At 42.5% G+C, this 23077-nt stretch overlaps 2 protein-coding genes across 2 annotated transcripts; both read left to right on the top strand.

The window, feature by feature from the left end:
• The first annotated feature begins 11279 nt into the window (after nucleotides 1-11279).
• On the top strand, nucleotides 11280-12578 carry LOC135551594 (amine sulfotransferase-like). The gene is made up of 3 exons (XM_064982793.1): nucleotides 11280-11496; nucleotides 11666-11865; nucleotides 12167-12578. Exons 1-3 carry the CDS (start codon nucleotides 11337-11339, stop codon nucleotides 12272-12274), a joined length of 468 nt encoding a protein of 155 aa, XP_064838865.1. The 5' UTR covers nucleotides 11280-11336; the 3' UTR covers nucleotides 12275-12578.
• A 61-nt stretch (nucleotides 12579-12639) lies between these two features.
• On the top strand, nucleotides 12640-16227 carry LOC135551727 (small integral membrane protein 13). The gene is made up of 2 exons (XM_064982923.1): nucleotides 12640-13207; nucleotides 14856-16227. Exons 1-2 carry the CDS (start codon nucleotides 13132-13134, stop codon nucleotides 15044-15046), a joined length of 267 nt encoding a protein of 88 aa, XP_064838995.1. The 5' UTR covers nucleotides 12640-13131; the 3' UTR covers nucleotides 15047-16227.
• Nucleotides 16228-23077: the final 6850 nt, after the last annotated feature.

The raw sequence follows: 23077 nt of genomic DNA, 5'->3' as shown, positions 1-23077 counted from the left end.
GAAGCTAGCTCAGACACGATACTCATAAAAATTCCATTGTGGAGAAATACGTTTTTATTTGCTCTGATCGTAAAACGTGGTGTACTTGCTCTAGGCTACTGGAGGAAGCACATTACGTACTGTATCTATTGTAAAACTAGGTGTGGTACTCGGAGTACATTACATTGTGTTCTCTTTACAGGTTTCTCCCTTTGACAAGTGACAAGGCATACCAGAGTCAAAGATTGTCCTTAGCTGACGAAGTATACTGTATGTCAGTGAACTTTCAGGGCAGGGAGTTGAAAGCACTGACCTGTGAACTTGCCTAAACAGACAGAGAGAGAGAGAAAGAGAGAGGTCTGTGTGAGAGTAAAGTGGTTGTTCTGGAGAACAGAAAGGTGAAAGGTGAAAGCATGTCTTCTTTGTCAAGACAATTTAATGCCTGCTTTGAATGGCATTCACAGATTTATTTGTAAAACATGGTCTGAATTACTCATTGACATCTGGTTTTTGAATACAGAAATAGTTCATAGTGACCAATATTTTAATGTTTTGCAAGTTGTGGCATGATGTCATAAACAGACTGGTACCCAGGCTACCAAGTTGTGGCATGATGTCACAAACAGACTGGTACCCAGGCTACCAAGGAGTGGCATGATGGCACAAATAGATACCCCACATGAGTATATCAACTCCGAAGAAGATGATGGGTGTGTCAGCCTAGCCATCCTCTCCCAGGCACCATCTGTGAATTCAAATAAAATGCGTATTATTACAAACATGGCAGCAGAACCCACAATTGTCACATCTGCTCCGGTGTCTTCTTGACCTGCAGTTACACCCCAGTACATGCTCTCTCTCCCTCTCCCTCTCTGTGCGATTGTGTGGTTGGAGACAGGTGTGCTGGAGTCAGAGCAGATCCCTACCAGCTGCAACTCATTCCATAATCAAGACCTCTACAAATACTCAGTCCTGCCACTTCCACTCTGCCAGATCATAATCTCTGCTCAGTCAGTTCATGATTATAGCCATTTATGATTATTCAAGATCCTGTTACTCTGCCTGACACCGGTTATCCTCTCATTGCAGTTACCACTCTGTCTCTGGCTCCTCCCTCCCGATCCACGTCTTACCACCCAACTACTTTGCTCTGGATTTTGATTTTTTTTAAACATTTTTTTTGTGTGAATTTTACCCCCTTTTCTCCCCAATTTTGTGGTATCAAATTGTTAGTAGTTACTCTCTTGTCTCATCGCTACAACTCCTGTACGGGCTCGGGGGAGACGAAGGTCGAAAGCCATGCATTCTCCCGAAACACAACCCAACCAAGCCAGCCGCACCAATGTGTCGGAGGAAACACCGTGCACCTGGCGACCTGGTTAGCGTGCACTGCGCCTGGCCAGCCACAGGAGTCGCTAGTACGCGATGAGACAAGGATATCCCTACCGGCCAAACCCTCCCTAACCTGGACGATGCTAGGCCAATTGTGTGTTGCCCCACGGACCTCCCGGTCGCGGCCGGCTGCGTCAGAGCCGGGGCGCGAACCCAGAGTCTCTGGTGGGCACAGCTAGCACTGCGATGCAGTGTCCTAGACCACTGCCCCTCCCTTGAGGCCCACCTTGCTCTTGACTTTCCTCACCACCACTACCTTGGATTCCCCTCAGGACCTGTTTACCCTGTTCTACTCAGCCAACTCCAACCTCAGTCTCCACATCTGGTGTTCCTGGATCTGCACTCCATATCTCTCTGTGTAACAATACATATTTTGGTTCACTCATTCCTGTTTCCTCATCTAAGTCTGCTCTTGAGTTCCCCTGTGTTTCTCCGCTTAAAACCAACACCTGCTACCCATTCTGTAAATGTCAGTCAACATATAAATCACCCAGCCGTCAGGAAGATATACAGGGCATTCGGAAAGTATTCAGACCCTTGGAATTTTTCCACATTTTGTTATGTTACAGCCTTATTCTAACATTAATTAAATATAGTTTTCCCTCATCAACCTACACACAATACCCCATAATGACAAAGCAAAAAACACAAATTCCACAAAAAAACTGAAATCACATTTACGTAAGTTTTCAGACCCTTTGCTCAGTACTTTATTGAAGCAACTTTAGCAGGGATTACAGCCTCGAGTCTTCTTGGGTGTGACGCTACAAGCTTGGCACACCTGTATTTGGGGAGCCTCAAGCTCTGTTAGGTTGGATGGGGAGCGTTGCTGCAGAGCTATATTTAGGTCTCTCCAGAGATGCTCGATCGCGTTCAAGTCTGCGCTCTGGCTGGGCCACTCAAGGACATTCAGAGACTTGTCCCGAACCAACTCCTGCGGTGCCTTGGCTGTGTGCTTAGAGTCGTTGTCCTGTTGGAAGGTGAACCTTCGCCCCAGTCTGGTTTTCATCAAGGATCTCAGTTCATCTTTTCCTTGATCCTGACTTGTCTCCCAGTCCCTGCCGCTGAAAAACATCCCCACAGTATGATGCTGCCACCACCATGCTTCACCATAGGGATGGTGCCAGGTTTCCTCCAGATGTGATGCTCGGCATTCAGGTCAACAATCTTGGTTTCATCAGAACTGAAAATCTTGTTTCTCCTGGTCTGAGAGTCCTTTAAGTTCCTTTTGGCAATCTCCATGTGGGCTGTCATGTGCCTTTTACTGAGGAGTGGCTTCAGTCTGGCCACTCTACCATAAAGGCCTGATTGGTGAAGTGCTGCAGAGATGGTTATCCTTCTGGAAGGTTCTCCCATCTCCATAGAGGAACTCTGGAGCTCTGTCAGAGTGACCATTGGGTTCTTGGTCTCCTCCCTGACCAAGCCCCTTCTCCCCTGATTGCTCAGTTTGGCCGGGCGGCCAGCTCAAGGAAGAATCGTGGTGGTTCCAAACTTCTTCCATTTAAGAATGATGGAGGCCACTGTGTTCCTGGGGACCTTCAATGCTGCATACATGTTTTGGTACCCTTCCCCAGATCTGTGCCTCGACACAATCCTGTCTGGGAGCTCTACGGACAATTCCTTTGACCTCATGGCTTGGTTTTTACTCTGACATGCACTGTCAAATGTCGGACCTTATATAGACAGGTGTGTGCCTTTCCAAATCACGTCCAATCAATTGAATTTACCACAGATGGACTCCAATAAAGTTGTAGAAACATCTCAAGGATCATCAATGAAAACGGGATTTAAATATACACACAGGAAACTGTTGAGCGTGAAAAAGACAGCAGCTTTGCAGTTCTTGACACAGTCAAACCGGTGCGCCTGGCAACTACTGCCATACCCCGTTCAAAGGCACTTCAATATTTTGTCTTCCTCATTCACCCTCTGAAAGGCACACATACACAATCAATCTCAATGCCTCTTAAAAATCCTTCTTTAACCTGTCTCTTCTCCTTCATCTACACTAATTGAAGTGGATTTAACAGGTGACATCAATGAGGGATCATAGTGTAACAGTATTAACTGTCGTCCGTCCCCTCGCAATCAGACATCATCTACACTCAGCCAGGGGGCACTCCAACAATTAGACATCATCTACACTCAGCCAGGGGGCACTCCAACAATCAGACATCATTTACAGTCAGCCAGGGGCGCGATCCAACACTCAGACATCATTTACAGTCAGCCAGGGGCGCGATCCAACACTCAGACATCATTTACAGTCAGCCAGGGGCGCGATCCAACAATCAGACATCATTTACAGTCAGCCAGGGGCACACTCCAACAATTAGACATCATCTACAGTCAGCCAGGGGGGCACTCCAACAATCAGACATCATTTACAGTCAGCCAGGGGGCACTCCAACAATTAGACATCATTTACAGTCAGCCAGGGGGCACTCCAACAATCAGACATCATTTACAGTCAGCCAGGGGGCACTCCAACAATCAGACATCATTTACAGTCAGCCAGGGGCACACTCCAACACTCAGACATCATTTACAGTCAGCCAGGGGCACACTCCAACAATTAGACATCATCTACACTCAGCCAGGGGGCACTCCAACAATCAGACATCATTTACAGTCAGCCAGGGGGCACTCCAACAATCAGACATCATCTACAGTCAGCCAGGGGGCACTCCAACAATCAGACATCATTTACAGTCAGCCAGGGGGGCACTCCAACAATTAGACATCATTTACAGTCAGCCAGGGGGCACTCCAACAATTAGACATCATTTACAGTCAGCCAGGGGCACACTCCAACAATTAGACATCATCTACACTCAGCCAGGGCGCGATCCAACACTCAGACATCATTTACAGTCAGTTCAGACATCATTTACAGTCAGTCAGGGGCACACTCCAACACTCAGACATCATTTACAGTCAGCCAGGGGCACACTCCAACAATCAGACATCATTTACAGTCAGCCAGGGGCACACTCCAACAATCAGACATCATTTACAGTCAGCCAGGGGGCACTCCAACAATCAGACATCATTTACAGTCAGCCAGGGGCACACTCCAACAATCAGACATCATTTACAGTCAGTCAGGGGCACACTCCAACACTCAGACATCATTTACAGTCAGCCAGGGGCACACTCCAACAATCAGACATCATTTACAGTCAGCCAGGGGCAGGTACACTCCAACAATTAGACATCACGATCCAACAATCAGACATCATTTACAGTCAGCCAGGGGCGCGATCCAACAATCAGACATCATTTACAGTCAGCCAGGGGCGCGATCCAACAATCAGACATCATTTACAGTCAGCCAGGGGCACACTCCAACAATCAGACATCATTTACAGTCAGCCAGGGGCGCGATCCAACAATCAGACATCATTTACAGTCAGGGGCACACTCCAACAATTAGACATCATTCAGCCAGGGCGCGATCCAACAATCAGACATCATTTACAGTCAGCCAGGGGGGACATCATTTACAGTCAGTCAGACATCATTACAGTCACAGGGGGCACACTCCAACAATCAGACATCATTTACAGTCAGTCAGGGGCACACTCCAACAATTAGACATCATTTACAAACACAGTATATGTGTTTAGTGAGTCCGCCAGATCAGAGGTAGTAGGAGGGGATGATATTGATAGGTGAGTGAATTGGACCATATTGCTGTCCTGCCCGAGCATTCAACATGTAACTAGTACTTTTGGGTGTCAGGGAAAATGTATGGAGTAAAAAGTACATTATTCTCTTTAGGAATTCAGTGGAGTGATAATAAAAGTTGTCCAAAATGAAAATAGTCAAAGTAAAGTAGAAATACCCCCAAAACTACTGTAGTGTTTACTTAAATACTTTACACCACTTTTGTTAGTCTGTGATAGTGTATCTCCCCAAATGTTTAAAATGTTTTGGACAAACCTTTACAGATAAAACATGATTTGAAGATGGATAATAGGTTGTAAAGTTGTTTTGTTTTGTCAAAGTTTTGGTTGTGGTATCGATAAACCTTCATCTTTCGGGGGAGTTGTCAAGTCCTTCTACTGCAGATACATATGTTGTGACTCACTGTGCTGTGAGCTGTTCACATGTGCTATATTCCATTAGATTTTTCACTGCTATTGTTACTGATGGATAAATATAACAGCTGATGTGGGAATGAGGAAATGTACCCAAATGAGATAAACTGTGACTCACTTGAGGAAACAGTTTTCTCCCTCATTGCACTGTCTTATATCAGGCCACATTCCTCCTACACAAAGCTCGTTCATCCCTCCAAGAGGAATCTGTACTTTTCCTTCCACTAATACAGTAAAACATGTTTTATATATTGACCTAACATGTTTTATATATTGACTTGTCAACACACACACACACACCTCACAGGCTATTTCCTCGATCTAGTGTCTGATGTTTGACAGGTGGCTTCACTGTTCTCTCACAATACTTCAATAAACCATACTGTATTTACATATAAAACATCTGAGATGTGACTCCATAAACATTGATTCACTGTGATCTGCTGTCATATGTATCAAGCGTCTCAGAGTAGGAGTGCTGATCTAGGACTTGTTTAGCCTTTTAGATCATAATGAATAATATTACATAGGCTGGGGGGGGGACCTGATCCTAGATCTGATTCTAGACCCACTCGGAGACAATATATTACGTGTATAGGCATCAATGTTCATGATTACCTTTGATCTTCTGAAAAACTATCATGTCATTTCAAATATGACCACTACTGTCAGTCAGAATCTCCTCTCTTGCTTATTAATTGTGAAATCAACCAACTAACCACTCCCCTCCCTAAATCCACAGTATTCCACTTGATAATGGGGAAGAACCACCAATGTAATCTTCCAGAAATAGCTATATCTATGACATCACGATCCATGACAGTAGCTCGGCTTCCATCCCAATTGGCTACAGATCTTCATGCAAATATTCATAAATAAAATATGCGAATTTTCCTAACAGACCTGTTGCAGATAAAAGTCTGTGGTTGATGACGTAGAGCACACACAATGCACTTTTTCACGTATCGAATAGAAATCTACAATTCAATGTTTCCATCGCATTTTCAACTCTAACTATTTTGTCACAAAAAAACTGTTGAGTTAAATAGTAAATGTGCCCACTCTGGTCTTGGCATGTGTGATTTAGACAACAGCTCGCAGATACAGTGCGGTTAAACTGTCAACATGATGAGATTATTATGGATAAGAGCGAGAATATTTTAATTTGTCAAACGGCAGTCAATCCTCATGTCACCAGAATAATCCTCTAGATATTTATTGGAAAGGAGCATCGAGATCATTTTACACTTTCTCCGCCCTGTGGATTTCATCAAAATGTATTTATTTTGTAGCCTAATAAACTGCGTGGTTTCCCGAGTCGTCGTGAGAGGACCACACAACGTGTCATCATCATCACAGAGTTCCCACATTTACTTCGATATGATGGTTATGACATCAGTATTTGCGCATCAATACGTTTCCAACCACCATTTCTCGCATAATACATTTTACCGAAACAAATAGATCGCACCAAATCGAATGAACAAGTGATCGGTCGCCATTTACACAATTGTTCTGAAACGACCTTGTTTCAACACAGCTGTCGTGATTTTTTTTTTAAACAGTATGACTTCACAAGCATAAAAACTGCGGATGGCAACGCGGTTAGCGAAACGCATTTAAAAACGTCTCTTCTTCTTCTTCTTCTTCTAGCCAATTCAAATGAACCTCAGACTCTTGTCCTTCAATGACTGTCAGTTACTGTGGGTTGCTTTAGGAGTGGGGCAGTCCAGATCCATTCATATTAGTTGAGTTTATTGGTCAGAAAAGTAGTGAGAGTGTATTATAGCAGTGGGTCAGATTCTAATCCATGCTGGCAGCAGTACAAACAGTACATTTTATCTTGAGGCAGTGGTTTAGATGGCTAAGAGCACACATTATAGCCAATTCATCAGATTCTACTTATGATAAATAGGTAGATCCATGCCTCAGGGGTTGATTGGCACATTGATTGGAAATCTGTAGAGTGATTGCTCAATCACAAAATGTTGTTTCTGTTCAATGGTTCGAATCGCAATCCTCGCAAAACATTTCTCTCTGGTGGTATTTCTGTCTTTGCAAAAACTATGTCGGTCAATGAAAACAGTTAACATGGACTTTTTACATTGTTATTACTAATTAGCAGTTCACATTTCTGGATACTTTCTTTCCATTTAGACCCTACAAAATGTGATTAGCACATGGAACTAGGTTACCCTCAGACTGACTGAATGCTAACTGTTATATCAGGCCCATGGGACACGTCTGATTATTACCAGCATGACTTTACTGCTAATTAACCAACATGTTGTATTACAGGATTATTCTCACTTTACATCTACTGTATGTTCTACACTAATAAATAATGCTTTGTTCTGTATGCTTGTATGTTACACAATCTTTGCCTTCAAATAAAGTTATTAAATTCGGACACTGAAATGCTCAACTTCTACAATCTTCAGCAGAACTTCCTGCATAAGATGTAACCAGTATGAATCATTGCAAACCACCACCAATGTCCTAGATCTCTATCGTTGTTTCTTGGAAACGGACGTGCAAAATGCCCGTTTTTGTATTATTTCTCACAATCAAACATACTGTAGGACTATCTTACATAGCAGAAATGAGCCAGTTATACAGTATTTTTTTGGGTTAGAAATGTTACCTTTATTTAACTAGGCAAGTCGGTTAAAAGTAAATTATTATTTACAATGACTGCCGACCCCCGGCAAAAACCAGGCGACGCTGGACCAATTGTGTGCCACACTATGGGACTCCCTATCACGACCGGATGTGTCCTGGTGAGAACCTATAGTATCCCAAAAGGAAATGTATAGTGGAGATTACTGTGTTACCTTAAGTGTTTGCACCTGGAGAAAGGTTCATCAAACGGAAATGGATCTGCAGAGTTGCAATACAGCAACTTTAGAGCTCCAATGTGACTACATCACTCTGATGAAAGATAGGATTTGAATCATGCCAACATGAAGCCATTCGTGTCAAGGCATACCCAACCACAAGCTCTGTAAACTCGTGTGAGTTCTCACCCTAAATGAGATGCCGCTCAACTTCAGTCAGACACATTTATCACTGACAAGGTGTCTGACTCGATCTCACACACTGTATGCAAATATTCAGACAAAATGTACTCGTGCCAGCCAGGGGCGTAGGTAGTGACATATATAAAAAACGTATGCTGACACCCCTTCAAATGAGTGGATTTGGCTATTTTAGCCACACTAAGGTCTTATTTTAACAAAGCTACCAGCTTTAATGAACCACAGAGAGGTGTGACATGCGGTGCCATAAGCAAGTATCCAATATTAATAACAAAGAGGTCAAAGCACAGTGTAGTAGCCTGGATAAAAGCTTGGAAAAAGTGTAGGGTCTCAAACAATCTCAGGTGTGGATATACCACCCCCTGCTGGACTGATGAGGGATGAACTGACAGAAGCCCTCCAATGAGATCTCGTTGGACAGAAAGACTGGCTGGCCTTCTGCTCTGGCTTTGGCGCTCCTGAGGGACTGACTGTGTGTGTGGAACATGTTGCTGTACTCTTTCATCTCCACAATTTTACAAACTTCCTTCGGAGCAAATATGCAACCTTGATGCATACTTGATGCTTTTGATACAATCGATCACCACATTCTTTTGGAGAGATTGGAAACACAAATTGGTCTACACGGACAAGTTCTGGCCTGGTTTAGATCTTATCTGTCGGAAGGATATCAGTTTGTCTCTGTGGATGGTTTATCCTCTGACAAATCAACTGTACATTTCGGTGTTCCTCAAGGTTCCGTTTTAGGGCTTCTATTGTTTTCACTATATATTTTACCTCTTGTTGATGTCATTCGGAAACCTAATGTTAACTTTCACTGCTATGCGGACTATACACAGTTGTGCATTTCAAGGAAACATGGGGAAGCCCCAAAACTGCCCTCCTTGGAAGCTTGTGTTTCAGACATAAGGAACTGTCATTCTTATTGTAAACACAGCACCAACAGAGATGGTCACCTCGCACTTTGCCTATGCTGCTTGGCCATCCACATTGTTATATGTACATATTCTTATTCACCCCTTTAGTTTTGTGTGTATTAGGTAGTTGTTGGGAATTGTTCGATTATTTGTTACATATTACTGCACTGTTGGAACGAGAAGAACAAGCATTTCGCTACACTCGCATTAACATCTGCTAACCATGTGTATGTGACCAATAAAATTTGATTTGATTTAATTTGGATTGCAGAATTTTTTAAACTTATAAACTCGGACAAAACAGAGATGCTAGTTCTAGGACCCAAGAAACAAAGATCTTCTGTTGGATGTGACAATTAATCTTAATGGTTGTACAGTCGTCTCAAATAAAACTGTAAAGGACCTCGGCGTAACTCTGGACCCTGATCTCTCTTTTGACGAACATATCAAGACTGTTTCAAGGACAGCTTTTTTCCAACTACGGAACATTGCAAAAATCAGAAACTTTCTGTCCAAAAATTATGCAGAAAATGTATCCATGCTTTTGTCACTCTAGACTACTGCAATGCTCTACTTTCCGGCTACCCGGATAAAGCACAAAATAATCTTCAGTTAGCGCTAAACACAGCTGCTAGAATTTTGACAAGAAACATAAAATGTGATCATATTACTCCAGTGCTAGCCTCTCTACACTGGCTTCCTGTTATGGCTAGGGCTGATTTCAAGGTTTTACTGCTAACCCTCAAAGCATTACATGGGCCTGCTCCTTTCTATCTTTCCAAATTGGTTCTGCTGTACATACCTACATGTACGCTACGGTCACAAGACGCAGGCCTCCTTATTGTCCCTAGAATTTCTAAGCAAACAGCTGGAGAAAGGGATTTCTCCTATTGAAGCCCAATTTTATGGAATGGTCTGCCTATCCATGTGAGAGACGTAGATCTTTCTCGACCTTTAAGTCTTTATTGAAGACTTATCTATTCTGTAGGCCCTATGACAGAGTGTAGTCTGGCCCAGAGATGTGAAGGTGAACAGGAAGGCACTGTAGTGAACAACCACCCTTGCTGTCTCTGCGTGTCCAGGTCCCCTCTCTCCATTGGGATTTTCTGCTTCTAACCCTATTACGGGGGCTGAGTCACTGGCTTACTGGTGCTCTTCCATGCCGTCCCTAGGAGGGGTGCATCACTTGAGTGGGTTGAGTCACTGATGTGATCTTCCTGTCTGGGTTGGCGCCCCCATCGGGTTCGTGCCGTGGGTAATAAGTTGTCCTGCACCTGCGGTTTTCGACTCTCTCTCTCTATCGCACCTGCTGTCTCTAACTCTGAATGATTGGCTATGAAAAGCCAACTGACATTTACTCCTGAGGTGCTGACCTGTTGCACCTTCTACAACCACTGTGATTATTATTATCTGACCCTGCTGGTCATCTATGAACATTTAAACATCTTGGCCAGGTACTGTTATAATCTCCACCTGGCACAGCCAGAAGAGGACTGGCCACCCCTCAGAGCCTGATTCCTCTCTAGGTGTCTTCATAAGTTACTGCCTTTCTAGGGAGTTTTTCCTAGCCACCGTGCTTCTACATCTACATTGCTTGATGTTTGGGGTTTTAGACTGGGTTTCTGTATAGCACTTTGTGACTTCGCCTAATGTAAAAAGGCCTTATAAATACATTCCCTTGATTGATACATATGAATCAGAAATGTATCAAACATGACTGATGATTCAATTTCTTGAGGGAAGCGGTAAGTATATCTCAGAATGATATGGAGATAAAGGGGTTAAAATAAATAAAAAATGATATGTCTCTGTTGGTATCAACTTCACATGGCACATTTTGTCCTAGGTTGTCATAGCTGTTTTATCTGAAGGCTGTTCTCGGCTGTAATAGCTGTTTTAACTGAAGAATGGGAGAGGAACAGAAGATTCAGATTACTGCCCTTGGGTTTTTCCCATACAAGGGGATCAACCTGGTCAGAGGGGTGCATCAAGTCCAACACCTTGATTCTCTGGAGACATTTGAAATAAGGGATGATGACATCGTTGTTGTTACTTACCCACGGTCAGGTAAGACCATGCATCTGACGTAGGTTATAGGCCTGTACAGTACTTACTGTAGAGTGACTTATAGGCTACTCTACACAATCTATTGAATTCTGCATGAATTTAGGTATTGTATTGTGAATGTGCAACATGCTCTCACAAATGCTGTGATTGTATTTCTTTAAAACCACAGGAACTACATGGACACAGTATATTTTGTCCCTATTGTATCATGAAGATCAAATGACAGAGGGAAGTAACATACCAATCCAGGAACTGGTGCCCTTCCTGGAGATAAACTCAAGACAAATAGACTACAACAACAAACCATCAACAAGAACATTCGTGTCTCACTTGTCCTCAATCCCTCACGGACTGAGAGAGAAGGGAAAGGTACGAGAGAGAGAAATAACATGCAATGAATGCAAAACAATAACTGCCAGTGAAACCCATGTTTTGATAATTGTTTAAATACAACTGTACACAGACAGAATATATGAATATGTTTTTAAAAAAGTCTTCATTTTTTGAAGGATCCTTTATTAGAAAAGGTATGGCATCTATGTGATCCACATTAATAAAGATTGCGTTAGTCATGAAGTCAATTTCAAGTCAATTACAAAATTCATCAAGGAAAATAGCACTAAAAAGAATGCCCTTAATATGCTGTTTGTTTTGTCTCTGACCAGGGAAGGTTGGGGACTGGAAGACTATGTTCACTGTGGCCCAGAGTGAGCGATTTGACCAGGTCTACATGGAGAAGATGAAAGACGTGCCTCTTGAATTTGACTGGAAGCTGTGAAAATAGCCATGTCCTGGTTACATGATGAAGACCTTCATCAACTGGGCTGAAGATGTCAGCAAATTGACCCAGATCAACACCAACAAAAACTTTTGTTGTTGATCTGTAATTGTCAAATTGTGCTTCAGTTGTGCAAATCACTCCAAATATGTCACAAAAACATGTTTGAATCTAGGCTGAATAGATTGGCGGAAATAGCTGCCCTGCTGCAATGATTGTGAAAATAAACACATGCAATAATTACTAAATGTTATTAAGATGCGCACATAATTCATATATTTTATAAACTGTTAATAAAAAATAATTGGTCTCTTATTATGATTCGCCCCATGTTTTGTGGAACTACAGAGTGAGGATATGGACTACAGTACCCAAAGGGCAATGCTGGTCTTCAGCCTAACGCAAAGCCTCATTTCGAGACCAATGTGGTCTTTGTCTGTATTGTATTTATTTTGCAAATGTAATCGTTCAGGTTGCAATAATGTAGATGTGAACGATACTGCATCCTCCTGTGATACCTAGCTATCCGTCCATGATTTAGGCAAAGCGACGTTGACATTTTTACAGAGGGGCAGACTGTCTGTCCAGCTAACCGTATCGGCAATGAGGGGTTTGTTTTCCTTAATAACAACTAGTTAGCTACAGCAGCTATCCTTCATCCGTGTTGAAGCGAGGAATTGTGTTATAACGTTTATGATGTGGCAAATAACACCTGTAAACTGTATGTCAGTGTCCGTCTGTCGAATTAGTTAACGGACTTAACTCTAAACTAAAGCGATTTAGCGAGCTAGCTGTAAACATCTGTTTACTTACTTGGTAACTAGAGCTAGCTAGCAAGCACTGACAACAAGAAGACGATGTGGCAAAGCGTTGGTCTCACTGTGCTGGTAATTGTGGCCACCCTTGTGTGCGCGTTGCTCTTCATGGTTTTTGGTAAGTAACAAATGTGTTGGATTCGTGATTTGTTTTCTCCAGTTTTCTTGAATGTTGTGAGATTAACGTTACTGAGATTTGACGAGGACCTCTGACACAGCTTCGAAATGTATCAGCTAACCGTTAGCTACAGAAGCTAGCTAGCATTGCCATTATATATAGCTACTGTCCGTATACAACATCATCAAGATCTCATGTTAGCAGCTAGCTATCTTTACTTAGGAGCAGTGACTGTGCAAGACCTCAATACACATCATGTTATTATAGGTTCGTAGTTAGCACCTGTTTTGTAGCGATGCCCCTCATAGCTGTTATGAATTGGTGGAGGTCCTGGGCTGGCGTGGTTACACATGGTCTGAGGTTGTGAGGCTGGTTGGACATACTGCCAAATTCTCTAAAATGACGTTGGAGGCGGCAACAGCTCTGGTGTACAACTCTTGCCTAGTTAACAAAAAGTTAAACAGTCATCATGCCAATTCCACGTTCACTCAACTTGAGACGTTTGTAGCGTTGTGTGACAAAACTACACATTTTAGTGTGGCCTTTTATTGTCCCCAGCACAAGGTGCACCTGTGTAAGGATCATGCTGTTTTATCAGCTTCTTGATATGCCACACCTGTCAGGTGGATGGATTATCTTGGCAAAGGAGAAATGCTCACTATCAGGGATGTAAACAAATGTGAGATTAGTAAGCTTTTTGTATGTATATTATTTATTTAAGCTCATGAAAAATGGGACCAACACTTTACATGTTGTGTGTTTATTTTTGTTCAGTATTATTTGTTTTGCTGACACTCCTTACTGGACTGTATAGCCTACTGGCTACTTTCACTCCTATTTTAGAGATGTTTCTGACATTTTTATAATTTCTGACATTTGGTAGGACATAATGTCTGACATTTGGTAGGCCATTTGTTTGTCAACTATAGTTGGATATATTTAGCTTCTCTTCTGTCATAACTTGTTGCCCCAGAAGACTAAATAAAGTAGCTATCATAATAATGTCATACATCGATAGAATGAACGCATTAGTAATCTAGTTAACACTGGTAAAGTTGTCTGTTTCATTTAGGGACCGTGGAGAAAACACAACTCCAAAACAGTGGAAAATTGGTCCTGTGCAAAATGTCCAAATGTCATCAGTTTGACCGGTTTTAAGGATATGAAAAGCTGACTTCAGTTTGTCTTGAGTGCAAATTGTATGTGGTTGAAATACTGTCTGCTTGCATAACAGTGTCAAAGATAACACATTATACACATATTCACATTTTCTCAAGAGATGCTGAAAGAAACAAATCATATTTCTCAAGTCCTGTTCCCAAGACAAAATTAACATTTATTGTATCATTTTACTGCAAGAAATGAATAATTCTGCAGGAGTAAATATTATTATTACACTTCTAACCCATATGAACTTAAATGAGGAATATTCTGTTTATTCATGGATACTAGTGAGTGGGATATCAAAGGTGCATGTAAACAGCTTATCCTGAATAAGACCCTAAGCGGGATATGAGCTACTATCCGGAATACTGTGTGCATTTAAACGCGATCACTGACTCAAATACAACAAGTTCATTATTAGATTTTTACGCACAGTCAGTGTTTACTTTCTCCTGGATGACCTTTGCTCTGTTTGGCCCCTCAGGTTGGTATGTTGTCTGGCAGCTCTTCCTGTCCAAGTTCAAGTTCCTGCGTGAGATGTTGGGCGACACCGGCTCTCCACAGGCCGAGACCCAGCCTTCCGAATCCAGGAGCGAACGTACCTCTCCTCCACCCCCACGCCAGAGGCCCAAGACTACCCGCCAGAGGGCTGTTCCTCCTAATAGTACTACATAGATTACCTCACCCGTCCGCTGTCGGCCACACCCTGTCCTGTTGTTCACCAAACCAGCCGTCCCACTAGGAAACAGTGGTGGACAAAAACCCCTTTAATAAATTGCATGATTTGGAATGGCATACTACCCCCATGTCCGTGTATACTGCTGCCTCTCCTGATGAAATCCACCCCTCCACTCTGCACTACTAAAGACATCCTCGGTGATGAAACTTGACACGTTCTTCTTACTAGACTAGGCACAGCTGCTGATATTATAAAGGGACAAGCCATCAAATCATGGAACATTCTGTATGCCACTTGTTCATGTTTCAAATATGTATTTTAGCTGTTCACAGTGTATGTACTGAGCAGCATGTTTGGTCTCTTCACCTGGCCTTTACTGACACTGTTACATAGTCACCACTAATTGGCTGACGCTGTAACATGGTCAGCTCTGATTGGCTGATGCTGTAACACGGTCAGCTCTGACTGGCTGATGCTGTAACATGGTCAGCTCTGACTGGCTGACGCTGTAACATGCTCAGCTCTGATTGGCTGACATGTTCAGCTCTGATTGGCTGACACTGGAACATGGTCAGCTCTGTGGACTCCTGAGTGGCGCAGCGGTCTAAGGCGCTGCATCTCATTGTTAGCGGCGTCACTACAGACCCTGGTTCGATTCCGGGCTGTATCACAACCGGCCGTGATTGAGAGTCCCATAGGGCGGCGCACAATTGGCCCAGCGTCATCCGGGTTAGGGTTTGGCCGGGGTAGGCCGTCATTGTAAATAAGAATTTGTTCTTAACTGACTTGCCTAGTTAAATAAAGGCTAAATCAAAATATTGGCTGACACTGGAACATGGTCAGCTCTGATTGGCTGACACTGGAACATGGTCAGCTCTGACTGGCTGTCATGCTGCTGACACCTGCATGGGGAATCTGTTCCTCCAACAGCAGACAGCTGAGTGTGAGTTCTCTGTTGTGTGTGTGTGTGTGTGTGTGTGCGCACACGTTTTATGAGAGTGTGTTTATTTGAACAGACGTGTGTTTGTAGTAAAGCCTATATTCAGACACACAGACAAAGCGTTGTATAAACAGGCTCATTTACTTTCAGAGGCAAAACAACTTGTAGAAGAGAAACTGAATAAAACTATTTGCATAACTGACAACCAAAATTCTTCCATGCCAGTAAATTTCACTTTATTTTTTAACAAAAGTGCAATGAAAGGAATGTTTTTGTTTTGTTATTTTGTTGTACAGACTACATATGTAACGGAACGGTTGACTACCCTTAAGACCGAGAGGGTTGTAATAACACAATGTCCAGGGGCTGTAGCTGTCTCAGAGTAGGACTGCTGATTTAGGATCAGTTTTGCACTTTAAATCACATTGAATACAAGTACATGGACAGGGGGGACCTGATCCTAGATCAGCACCACTACTGTGATCCGCTTTATACACAGAGCTCCCTAGGAAGGCAACAAATAGGCTATAGCTCATTGCTCTGGCCAGCTAGCCTCCCTGAGGTGTTAGCTGGGGTGTATTCAATAGGAACCAAACGGACGCGAACAGCTGAAACGGAGTGGACCTAACCAGAACTTGCCCCGATAAGAAACTTTTGTTTTTTTGTTGCAAAACACTTTGCTATGGTGTGCACTAATGAATACACCCCAGCTAGCATAATGTCCTTCCCAGTGATGTGTGATCCTAAAATGTCAGCACTCCTACTATGATATGCTTGACACACATGGCCCCAGAGCTCCCCAGGAAGGCAATAGAATAGGCTAACTGTAGCTCTGGCTAGCTGGTTCTCAGTAGAAGTGTAGCCTGGGCACCAAGCTATAGCTAGCTATATGTAGCGGCTCTCGTATGTACCACAGGAGAACCAAGAAATGAAGAGCGACACCACGGCTATCTTTTGGGATTTTATGTTGATCTGCAATAGTATTGTGAAAAGACAGGACAGGAACACATCAGTCTCCAAGGCACCATCTGACAAGTTGTTCTTTCTCTCTCAGTGTTTTCTCGGACTCACACAATCACACTCATACATAAAGCCATAATGTATACTATAAAATAACCAGTCCTTAATACAAAGAATGTATAATCCTAATTCTTAGACAATAGATCCATACCTGCAATAGTATTGTGAAAAGACAGGACAGGAACACGTCAGTCTCCAATGCACCATCTGACACGTTGTTCTACACAGGAGCATGAAGAAAGGTAAAACACATATCCTGTCTCACATCCCCAATACATTGCTAGGTGCTTTCAGTGTTGACCGTACCAAAATACAACAACTCATGTACAAAAACACTGCAACATAAACAAGTTACTACGTGAAACCGCCTTTATTCCATTCAGGCTGTAGAGGACCAAACTACATCTCCCATAATGCAACGCCAGCACCAGTCGGCAGCTCAGCTAACCGTCTGCATCACAGAAAGGCATGTTAGCTAGCAACAGCAGCACTTTTAGCACTCTGTAAACTATACCAATAACAATAAAACTCGGAAAGTTACATGTTTCAATAGTCTCCCACTCCCTTTTAAAAATATCTACAGCATTAACCTTGTGATGTGTTAGAGTTGCGTAAATTCAAATCTGGTACCAGGTTAAGTATAACAATGTGTCACTGATTTTATACTATGTATTTTTTATTAGCTAAGTAATAAATGGCAAATGCAACTTTCGTATATACGGGCTCACTGTAATACCACGCAGGGCAGAATAGACAGGATGTATGTAAACAGTATTCTTAATATTGTGATAGACATAGTTCCAACACGTCTGTTGGCCTATCACAGTAGAGAATGGGCGTGGTTTAAACTTGCCCAGCCTTTTGCAGTCACCGCGGGTCCCCGCCTCTTGGCGTTCTCCCTCCTCGATGTATATAGATCCTTACTGTTTTTTTTATTTTACCTTTATTTTACTAGGCAAGTCAGTTAAGAACAAATTCTTATTTTCAATGACGGCCTAGGAACAGTGGGTTAACTGCCTGTTCAGGGGCAGAACGGAAGATTTTGTACCTTGTCAGCTCGGGGATTTAAACTTGCAACCTTTTGGTTACTAGTCCAATGCTCTAACCACTAGGCTACACTGCCGCCCTGGTTCCTGCTATTGTATTGTTCAGTATTTTTCCATCTCAGTTAAACCTCGTGATGACCACCCCTCCCTATCACAACTTTGTATACAGCAAGTCACATGTGCTCAATATTGTTACATACAAACACAAGGACAAAGCATAGGCTGTTATCTACAGTTTTGCAACATCCAGGTCACACCATGTTACTCAGTTCTTGTCACACACAAACAGGCAAGTAGCAAGCAGTTGTTTAATCTCATAATGATGTTCCAGTGCACAAATGCAGATACCTCACACAACCAACATCAGATGGTATTTAATCATATATATACTAATGGCTATAATGTAAAACACAGGATCCAACAGATGTTTTATTTATTTCACGTTATGGACTTCTACAAAGGACATTTACATTACATTTATGTCATTTAGCAGACGCTCTTATCCAGAGCGACTTACAAATTGGTGAATTCACCTTCTGACATCCAGTGGAACAGCCACTTTACAATAGTGCATCTAAATCATTTAAAGGGGGGTGAGAAGGATTACTTTATCCTATCCTAGGTATTCCTTGAAGAGGTGGGGTTTCAGGTGTCTCCGGAAGGTGGTGATTGACTCCGCTGTCCTGGCGGAGTAACCTGCAACACATACCTTCCTCTCAGTGTTTTCTCAGACTGAGGAGAACCGGAGCTACGGGTCGTACCAGGGTGTTGGTAGGTGACACAAGCACCCAGATGAAATAAAATACATTTAATGAAACAAAACCCAAAGACGTTAACATCATTCAGCTACTGCAGCTGCCTATTTAACATCAACAGGCAGCACTAGTAGCGCAATAATTAAAAATAGACACCAAAAGTAAAGTTCCTGGCGATCATTGCGATCTGACTCCCCCTTCTGTCTGAACTTGGAATATTCCTGTTCGTGGGCTTTGGCCACTGACCCTCAACCTGGTTGTTCTGTTCTGCGTTGTGTACTATTCTAATAATATGACATTTGATGGAATAACCATTTAAACTCTACTACATATAGTCGAAGGCCTCCACAGTCGTCCCCTGAGCCTCTACCAGTGCCTGTCTAGATGGCATCCTTTCCTCTTGTTGGTCACATGGCCTCTGATCCATTATAAGACAACAACTAAATTAAATTCTATGTGTAATGGTTTTTACATGTGTTGCTGGTCAAATTTTAAAGTTTGTTTTGGCTATTGCTGTAATTTAGCTTCATAATAAATATATTTCTTAAACTCTGTGTAGAAATACATTTCTTTAAATTTCATTTTTGCAAAGCTGATAACTGGTCATTTTAAGAATCTAACATTGACAAAGACAGTTCTTTAAGGGAAATTGTAATCATAACATTTTACTGTAGGTTTAATTTGGTTAATGTCACGTCAATGGCTGATAACTTTCTCAGTGTGTTATTGTGTCTTACACATGTACAGCCTGAATTCTGACACTTTGCCCCTCATTCTTTTGAAAGTCAGCCTTCGTTTAACCCTTTAACTCCATAGACTTATGTATTGTGGTTTTCCCCCCATCATGTTCCACTGGATGTCAGAAGGTGAATTCACCAATTTGTAAGTCGCTCTGGATAAGAGCGTCTGCTAAATGACTTAAATGTAAATGTAATGTAAATGTTCATGTCATATGTGTTTACAGGGACTGAACAACAGGAGGCAGTATTGTCCAGCATTGTAGAACAATGGAGTAAATCAGTCTTCAAAGAGTTTGAAACCAGCCAGTTTTAATGGATGTCGCTGTATTTCAAGTGTATCAAGCTAAACTTTGTGGCTGTGTGATGTTGAAAAAAAACCTTTCTGTCATTGTGAATTTGTATGAGCAGCTTTGACAGTTAAATGGGCTGAAATGACTCAGATACTCCAACTACAATAAAGTACAACATTGAAATCCCAGGCATCCAGCCGTTTCATCCCCCCACATCCAACGGATGCTTCTAATTTCAAAACAACACTGAAGTAAATGGCTTTTTCGCCTTTATACTCTCCCACTTTAACAGAAATGCTAATGAAGGCTCTTTATATCATCTCACTGTGTGTTTTGCAAGCTACTGTGCTGTCTGCAGCTGGGCCGTTTTTTTAAAGAGCAGCGAGAGCCCATGCTGAGCAATAGCAAAAAAAAGCTGTAATTTCAGAGTCTGCAAATACCTTGCAGGAAATGATTGCGGTAAACCAAGGAAATTACATAGACTCTCGACTCTTTCTATATATAAATCTCTCTGTCACTCCCCCATGTGGTTGACTTGCAGCATTGCACATCGTTTCCACGTAACCCTATCAGTCTTGAGACCCCAGTAAAAATCGGCTTTTCATTTAAACAGTTGCATTAATGAGTTTTATTAACAAATGTAAAAAAAAAATAAATAAAATACAGTCAGTCATCAGAAACCGGATAAAAATACATTTATATGAATGCCGTGAGTACAGAAATTGTTTACATGTGCAAGTACAAAAACATGTTACGTGTTCGTGTGAGTCTCAGTTTTTCATAAATCACTTTTAATAGTTTTGTAGCTCAAACCATTCTGACTCTACAGATGTTTTTGGAAGAGGTCCCCAGCCACGGGCCCCTTCTGGGACCTGCCCTCGTCTCACTAACACCGATCTAGCCCAGCCCCTGTTAATCACCCAGACTAATGGTTGGTGCCAGTGGATGCAGAATAAATAGACGAATCCAAACACACAATGTTTAAAAGGGATTAGAATTCCTAAATCGCGATGGTGGGATTCATTGGGTTAACTGACCTTGTCGTGATTCTACACTCAACAGCCAGGTGAACATAGTAGCTGACTTGGTTGGCTGTTGACCAGCTACCCTGTACATCCCTCACTCATACAACCCCCATACATCCAGCCAAACACCTGTTTGGAGTTTCCTGTCAGGACTAGACAGTGTCTCATTGAGGAGCACAGACAACTGCCCAGGGGACAGCAGAGCACAGCTTAATCTATCTGCCTTTCTGAGCACCTAGCTTGCCTGTGTGACCCGCTGTTGTTCCTACACTGTGTGTTAGCGGTGAGCCAGAGGTGAGTTGTTTGGCAAGCTGCCTTCTCCCCCCTCACATCCCACAGACAGACAGGAGCTGCTGTTTCTTTCATTCACCCCCTTAGGTGAGTTCAGTGTGTCTCTATTGGCACCCTATTCCCTGTATAGTGCACTACTTTGGGCTCTTTTCAAAAGTAGTGCACTATATAGGAAATAGGGTGCCATTTTGTTCAAAAGTAGTGCACTATATAGGGAATAGGGTTCCAATTGGTTCAAAAGTAGTGCACTATATAGGGAATGGGGTGCCATTTGGGATGTCTCCCAGGACTGTCAGTCCTGGGAGTAGAGCCACAGCACCGACCTCCAGTCCTGAAATAGCTCATTGATTCATCAAGCTCTTTCCAGTCTCCAGGTCTGCAGGTTAACTCAGCCAAGGACCATTTCTTTCTCTTGTTTCTGAGCCAGCGACGCCATTTTCCTGGATGCCATTTTTATTTGAGGATAAATCAGAGCAGAATCTTGTCAGCCTGAACCTAAAACTTACTTGGGGGAATGACACAGCCTCCTGATTTACTGTGTTAGTCGGCAGCCTGGTTTAAATGAAGACCTTCTAAAAAGCCATTCCAGAGTCCTTTTCTCTTCTCGTCCCCTGGGATAACAGTGAATGATGGAATGGGGTGGGTGATTAAACCCCTGATGGCTTGTTAAGAGCAAGGCTATGTGTTCAGAGGCCTTGAATGAGGTTTTCTGATGGGGTTGGTAGTTGTCTCAGAGAGTATCTAGTCAGGGGGTATGGGCATCTCCTTCACAGCCCTTTACCAGTCCCTTATCGCCACAGACCCACCTCGCCACAGGGACAATCTATATATAACGTATATATTTCAGTCAGGCTGAAATGAAAAGGAGGGACAGAAGGAGGGTAGAGGGAAACAAAATAATGGTTGTTTTGAGTTGTATTTTAAAGGGGCAATCAGTAGTTGCTATGTGCATTGTTGGACTTACAAATGAAAGAAATGTACCCATTGATTATTGAAGAATGTAACTTATAAATGCCTCGAGTTTAGTTCAACTGTCGCACCCTGTCAGAATCCACAATATAATATTGTTTTACTCCAATGTTTGTAAACAAAGCAAAGGTGATAAAACACTGTATAGCCTCAAAACATGGTTAAAACTATATTGCTGACCCCATCCACTGTTATGCATAAACATCTACGTTCTGACCCCATCCACTGTTATCCATAAACAACTACGTTCTGACCCCATCCACTGTTATGCATAAACATCTACGTTCTGACCCCATCCACTGTTATCCATAAACAACTACGTTCTGACCCCATCCACTGTTATGCATAAACATCTACGCTCTGACCCCATCAACTGTTATCCATAAACATCTACGCTCTGACCCCATCAACTGTTATGCATAAACATCTACGTTCTGACCCCATCAACTGTTATGCATAAACATCTACGTTCTGACCCCATCAACTGTTATGCATAAACATCTACGTTCTGACCCCATCAACTGTTATGCATAAACAACTACGTTGACCCCATCCACTGTTATGCATAAACATCTACGTTCTGACCCCATCAACTGTTATGCATAAACATCTACGTTCTGACCCCATCAACTGTTATGCATAAACATCTACGTTCTGACCCCATCAACTGTTATGCATAAACAACTACGTTCTGACCCCATCAACTGTTATGCATAAACATCTACGTTCTGACCCCATCAACTGTTATGCATAAACAACTACGTTCTGACCCCATCAACTGTTATGACAGACGAAAGGAGAGAATGCAAATGCTAGGATGTTCCACAGGCTAACTAAAGATAGTTCCCAGATCAGTAGGACGTGTTAAGTCCCCCTGTAACTCCTAACCCACCCCATAAAGGAAGTTCCACAGGCTAACTAAAGATAATTCCCAGATCAGTAGGACGTGTT

This window comes from Oncorhynchus masou, chromosome 13 (assembly GCF_036934945.1).
Source record: "Oncorhynchus masou masou isolate Uvic2021 chromosome 13, UVic_Omas_1.1, whole genome shotgun sequence".
In the NCBI taxonomy this organism is placed as follows: domain Eukaryota; kingdom Metazoa; phylum Chordata; class Actinopteri; order Salmoniformes; family Salmonidae; genus Oncorhynchus; species Oncorhynchus masou.
The sequence above is the reverse complement of the archived record's forward strand: the minus strand, read 5'-3'. Positions and strand labels throughout refer to the sequence as shown.